The sequence below is a fragment of the Scomber japonicus genome, chromosome 19, assembly GCF_027409825.1.
Source record: "Scomber japonicus isolate fScoJap1 chromosome 19, fScoJap1.pri, whole genome shotgun sequence".
In the NCBI taxonomy this organism is placed as follows: domain Eukaryota; kingdom Metazoa; phylum Chordata; class Actinopteri; order Scombriformes; family Scombridae; genus Scomber; species Scomber japonicus.
Window position 1 is genome coordinate 25,402,794 of NC_070596.1, and position 6,299 is coordinate 25,409,092.

The following is a 6,299-nucleotide window of genomic DNA, read 5'->3' on the forward strand; positions in this document are numbered from 1 at the left end:
TTGACTGTTCCTTCTTTCCTCCCTTCCTTCCTTCCCTCTGTTCTTCCTTCCTTCCTTTCCTTCCTCCATCTCTCCTTCTCTCTTTCTTTCCTCCCCCTCCCGCCCTTCCTTCCTTCCTTCCTTCCTTTCCTTCCTTCTTTCCTTTCCTCCCTTTCCTCCTTCCTCCCTCCCTCTTTTCCTCCCTCCTTCCTTCCTTCCTTCCTTCCTTCCTTCTTTCTTTCCTACCACTACCTTCCTCCCTAAGTGCAGGAAAGACTTAAAATCTTCTCCTGTATCTGTATTTATCAAACTTCTAATTATTACACTTAATAATGATCTTAAGAGACAGTTTTGGAAATAAAGAAGTCTTTATTAAGTGAAGGAAAAGACACATTTATAAAGTATTTTTAGTAAAGTGTAGGAGTAAGCTTTATGATCAGCTCTCACATGATCACATGATTTATCACATGTACGCTGAGAGCCTTTATCTGGCGTATAGTTTCCTCTTTGTTAAAAAAATGCTCATATTTTACCTACATGAATACATGGAAGCTCAGTATTAACTCTTCACCAAAGAGCAGAACGTTTTTTTCATGTATAGCTGCGTCTGTCTCGTTCCTCTCGCAGGGAGCCGCTTCCGTTACTGAATTTTACGCCAAGAACTCTCGCTGGACCGAAGGACTCATCTCCGCCTCTAAGGCCGTCGGCTGGGGAGCCACACAGCTGCTGTAAGCTTCAAACACAAATACTACTTTACTACTTTACTACGACTTTAACTCACTCAAACTATTTTAACCTTCGTGTCGTCCTACCAGGTCAAACTGACCCCGTCTGTTTTGATTGTTCCTTCTTTCCTCCCTTCCTTATTTCCTTCTTCCTCCCCTCCTTCCTTCCTCCCTTCCTCCCTCCTTTCCTTCCATCATCCCTCCCTCCTTTCCTTCCTTCCTCCCTCCCTCCTTTCCTTCCTTCTTCCTCCCTTCCCTCCTTCCTTCCTCCCTTCCTCCCTCCTTTCCTCCCTTCCTCCCTCCTTTCCTTCCTTCCTCCCTCCTTTCCTTCCTTCCTTCCTCCTTTCCTCCCTTCCTTCCTGACTTCCCTCCTTGACTGGAGGATAACAGGAGGGTTAATGAACATGTAGTGTAAATAAATGTGTGTGTTTGTCTCGTTGCCGTCAGAGAGTCAGCTGATCGCGTTGTGGGTGAAAACGGGACGTACGAGGAGCTGATTGCCTGCTCTCATGAGATCGCTGCCAGCACCGCTCAGCTGGTCGCTGCATCGAAGGTACAAACCTTATCTAAACAGGTAAATCGTGTAGAACAAGTTTCCTGCCGCGAAAGAGACGTAAGTACAATCAAAGTCATGTTTACAGAGAGGAGACACACTATAATAAATATAGCCAGAGGGGGAGAGGTAGCTGATGGAAAGAAGGAAGGAAGGGAGGAAGGAAGGAAGGAAGGAAAGGAGGGAGGGAGGGAGGGAGGAAGGGAGGAAAGGAAAGGAAAGGAAAGGAGGGAGGAAGAAGGAAGGAAAGGAGGGATGAAAGAAGGGAAGGAAAGGAGGGATGAAGGAAGGGAGGAAAGAAGGGAAGGAAGGGAGGAATGAAGGAAAGGAGGAAGGAAGGGAGGAAGAAGGAAGGTAGAAGGAAGGAAAGGAGGGAGGGGGGAAGGGAGGAAAGAAGGGAGGGAAGGAGGGAGGGAAGGGAGGAAAGAAGGGAGGAAGAAGGGAAGGAAAGGAGCGAGGGAGGAAGAAAGGAAGAAAAGACAGAAGGAAGGAAAGGAGGGAGAAAGGAAATAAGGGTTAGGGTTAGGGAACAGTCAAAACAGAAGGGGTCAATTTGACCCGGGAGGACGACAGGAAGTATTTATAATTATTTTGATGATAAAAACTCAAATCCAAACATCCTCTTGGTTTGTTTGACCTGCTGCGGAACGAAGAGCCGGGTTAAATCTGGTTTTATAATACGTTGTTTGGGGGCAATTGGATCAAAAGAGGACAGAGTGAATTATAAGAATAGACCAAATCACTCAAACCACATGCTGAGGTTGGACACATATTGTGGTGTTAAAGTCTGATGTGTCCTGATGTGTCCTGATACAAAGACCGAACAGGAAAATGTGGCATCAATACAGGATGTGGTGTCAACACCAAATGACTTCCTGTCGATCTCAGACAGACTGATGTAATAACTGTGTGTGGAGCCTTTTACACTTTATAGCAGAAGTGACATAAGCAGTGGTGGTGAAGTGAAATAGACACAGGTGTGAACAGTGATGTGTCTCAGCTTTCCACTTGTGTTCAGATCCGTTAAAACTCTAAACAGCCTCAATGTTTTATGAGTGAGGTTAAAAAGCACCAATATATAAACAAATCATATATTTTTAAAGTTTTGTAATGGTTCCTCCAGAGTTTTAAAGGTGCAGACACACCGACTCTCACCTGAAATATGAGGACTTTTTTTAATGTAATGTTATTTTTAGGTTTACTAATAGATAGATAGATAGGTAGATAGATAGATAGATAGATAGATAGATAGATAGATAGATAGATAGATAGATATATAGATAGATAGGTAGGTAGGTAGGTAGGTAGGTAGATAGATAGATAGATAGATAGATAGATAGATAGATAGATAGATAGATAGATAGATAGATAGACTTTATTGATCCCAAGCTGGGAAATTACAGTGCAGCAGCAGCATTACGTGTAATTTGTGTAAATTTAAATGGTGTATTTACCATTTTCAAGTGGCTAAAACACATCATAAAGTCATCGACAAAAAAAGAGAGAAGTCTTAGTTTGTTGTTGGGAAAAGAAAAGACAAACCACCAGTAATCATCAGTAGAGTCAATTAAGAGGGGAAACTTGTCTTTACAAATATTTTAATCGCTAGTGAATGTTTTTTTTTTTTTTTTTACAAGAATTCATATTTTACTCCACTGTACTGTATTTAGCTTTTGTCCCTGTTATTCTGAATAATCCAAAAACACACTCTTTACTTTACGTTGGGACTATTTCTTCAGTAGAAAGTAGTTCCAGCGCTCATTTATAGATCATTAGAAGCACAATAAGTGAGTAAAAACACTTCTATTCTAATTTAGGTGAACTGATCCTTTAATATCACACACAGTGCTTTGGATTGAACACACTCTTAAAATCAGCTCTAATCACAGTTTAATCTGAACCACGGCTCATTAACTAACCGGCTGCTGTAATCGGCATCATTTCAGGTGAAAGCCGACCGCAGCAACAAGAAGCTGAACACGCTGCAGCACGCCTCACGCCACGTTAACGACATGGCAGCCGTGGTCGTCACCTCCACCAAACATGGGCAGCAGCAGATCTCCGACCGAGGTGAGAGATCAGAGAGGAAAGAGCATCGATAAACCTGCTTTAATTGTGATATTTTTGGCCACTCAGGAGCATCAGAAACAAGCTTATTTACTTCTTATCTGCTTATAAAGCTGATAATACTTCTGTCCACATGGTGAATTTAAGTTTGTTTTTACTCCCAATATATATTTTAACACTAATTTAACATTTTATTGGGAATAATATGTTAAAATGCATATTATTCCCAACTCCTGAGGAGAATATCTGCCTATTTAGCTGTTAAATGTTGCACTATATTCACCAGCTAGTCTACAGATAACTGTGTTTTTCTGCAGTTTGGAGTTGAAAATGAACCAAAACAGTAAAATTAGCAGCTGTACAGCAAAAAACATGAGCTGAAATACACTAAAACACTACTAATGGCCAATTTCACATCTCACATACTCATTTAATCCACTGTTAATATAATAAAAGCAGTGTACAGCTGCTGATATTGAACTCTCTGATGTGTTTACAGGTGTTATGGACTTCTCCGGTTTGTCTCTAATCAAGCTGAAAAAGGAGGAGATGGAAGCTCAGGTGAGTCAATCATTTATCATCCTGTCTGTTTATTCTCTGAGGAATGCATGAGCAGCTTGTATCTAATCTGAGAGGTGAAACTCAGGAAGGGAGAATTTATTTCTATAGCAGGTTTCAACATCAAGGAAATTCAAAGTGCTTTACATAAAACATGAAATACATCAGGACAGGATATAAAAGCAACACATGGCACAATAAAAAGATATTTAACCCTCCTGTTGTCCTCGAGTCAAGGAAGGAAGGTAGGAAAGGAGGAAAGGAAGGAAGTGAGGGAGGAAGAAGGAAGGAAGGGAGGGAGGGAGGGAGCAAGGAAGGATGGAAGGGAGGGAGCAAGGAAGGAACTGAGGAAGGAAGTAAGGAAGGAAGGGAGGGAGGAAGCAAAGATGGAAGGGAGGAATGAAGGTAGGAAAGGAGGAAGGATGGAAGGTAGGAGGGACGGATGAAAGAAGGAAGGATGGAGGGAGGGAGAAAGAAAAAGAGGAAGGGAGGAAGGAAGGAAAGAATGACAGAGGAAAGAAGGAAGGGAGGAAGGAAGGACGGAGGAAAGAAGTGAGGAAGGAGGGAGGAAGGGAGGGTGGAAGGGAGGAAGGAAGGAAGAAGAAAGGACAGGAGGGAGGAAGGAAGGAAGGAATTAAAGTAGGAAAGGAGGAAAAGAAAGAAGGAAGGGAAGAAAGGAAGGAAGGACGGAGGAAAGAAGGTAGGAGGAAGGGAGGAAAGAAGGAAGGGAAGAAAGAAAGAGAGCAGGAGGGAGGGAGGAAGGAAGGAAGGAAGGAAGGTAGGAAAAGATGTAAATAGGGAAGGAAAGAAAGAAAGAAAGAAGGAACAGTCAAAACAGATGGGGTCAATTTGACCCGGGAGGACGACACGGAGGTTAAACTAAACCTTTTTCTAGAACACTGATGAGCACGGTCTCCTCTCTGCTTCTCTCAGGTGAAAGTGCTGCAGTTAGAGAGCCAGCTGGAGCAGGAGCGAGTCCGTCTGGGCGAGCTGAGGAAGAAGCACTACGATCTCAACGCCTCCGGGGAAACCGCCGCCGAGGGATCGGACGGAGCCGACAGTTTCCCGCCTCCGCCTCCTCCGACTTTATTCGACTCCGCCTCCGCCGCCGCTGTGCCTCAGTCCTTCTCACAGCCGTCAACCAATCCGTTTGCAAGCAATCCTTTTACACCTGCTGCTCAGTCATACACACCTGCTCAGACACAGCCGTCATTCTCACTGCCTCAGTCTTATACTCCGACAAATACCTTCACACAGACCCAAACACACACACCTGCTCAGTCATACACACCTGCTCAGAGTTACACACCTGCTCAGTCATACACACCTGCTCAGTCACACACCCCTCCTCAGAGTTACACCCCTCCTCAGAGTTACACCCCTCCTCAGTCCTACTCCTCCTCTCAACCCTTCCCATCCTCCCAGTCTTATCCCATCACATCCCAATCCTACTCACTATCACATCCCTCTTCCTCCTCTTCCTCCTCCTCCTCCTCGAGCCTTCCTCAGAGCAATATAGAAGCCGCCAAACCGACCTCGAGGAAACCGAGCATCTTCACCAAATCTGGAAACCTGCTGAAGAACGCGGTAAGAGAGCTGAAATCTGCTGATTCATCATGTTAGTAATAAGAGGATAAGTTGAGTAGAAAGTGTTTATATATGACTCGTTTTTTTTATTTTTTTAATTACAGTTCAGACGAGGTGAAACTGGAACCGGGGAATCTTGAAGACTGAAGAAGATGATTTGACTCATATAAACTGTTTAATATCAGTTAAATGTAAAAATGAATTAGTAATAATATATTTTATAATCAAACTGAAGTCTATATAATGTCACTAATTGTTGTTATATTTAGAAATTATTCATTAAAATCTATAAAATCAACCGAGGCAGAATTTAGCCTTCTGATTTCTGCTCTGTAAACCTCCACAGTTTTTATATATTTGTATATATTTGTCCCAATACACACACATTTTTAATTATGAAGTCTGTGAATTATGAGACAGTGTAGAAATCTTTCAGTCTTATTAAAATCCTGAAAATTGTCTATTTTATTGTCTATTTTTCAGTCTCTAGACTATAGAAGGAGTCTATCATTGGTTCAGTCCAGTAGCTGTGGCTCTTACCTCACACATTATTATTAAATTATTATTAAAAAATTGATTTTAGTAATGACACAAGACAGACTAGACTTTCCAGTTTGCTTTCAGGGCAGGATAGAGGTTTAAAGATGCAACAGGAACTCTGTTAAATGTTGTTTTAAGGAAGAATGGAACAAGAAACATGCAAGATTGATTTTTTTAATGAATATATATATACACCATACTTAAAGGTCCCCTGTTGGAATTTATAATAATAATAATAATTGTATTTATATTGTACTTTTGTAATGTGACAGACAAAGACTAAAGAGAGA

At 42.0% G+C, this 6,299-nt stretch overlaps 1 protein-coding gene across 1 annotated transcript in view; it reads left to right on the plus strand.

Moving 5' to 3' along the window:
- Window positions 1–5,609, plus strand: part of LOC128380731 (huntingtin-interacting protein 1-related protein-like) — a 21,877-nt gene extending 16,268 nt beyond the window's left edge. The window contains exons 28-34 of the mRNA XM_053340611.1: window positions 607–707; window positions 1,152–1,257; window positions 3,204–3,327; window positions 3,824–3,885; window positions 4,816–4,986; window positions 5,083–5,469; window positions 5,574–5,609. Of these exons, the coding sequence (XP_053196586.1) occupies window positions 607–707; window positions 1,152–1,257; window positions 3,204–3,327; window positions 3,824–3,885; window positions 4,816–4,986; window positions 5,083–5,469; window positions 5,574–5,609 (987 nt within the window). The remainder of the gene's footprint in view (window positions 1–606; window positions 708–1,151; window positions 1,258–3,203; window positions 3,328–3,823; window positions 3,886–4,815; window positions 4,987–5,082; window positions 5,470–5,573) is intronic.
- Window positions 5,610–6,299: the final 690 nt, after the last annotated feature.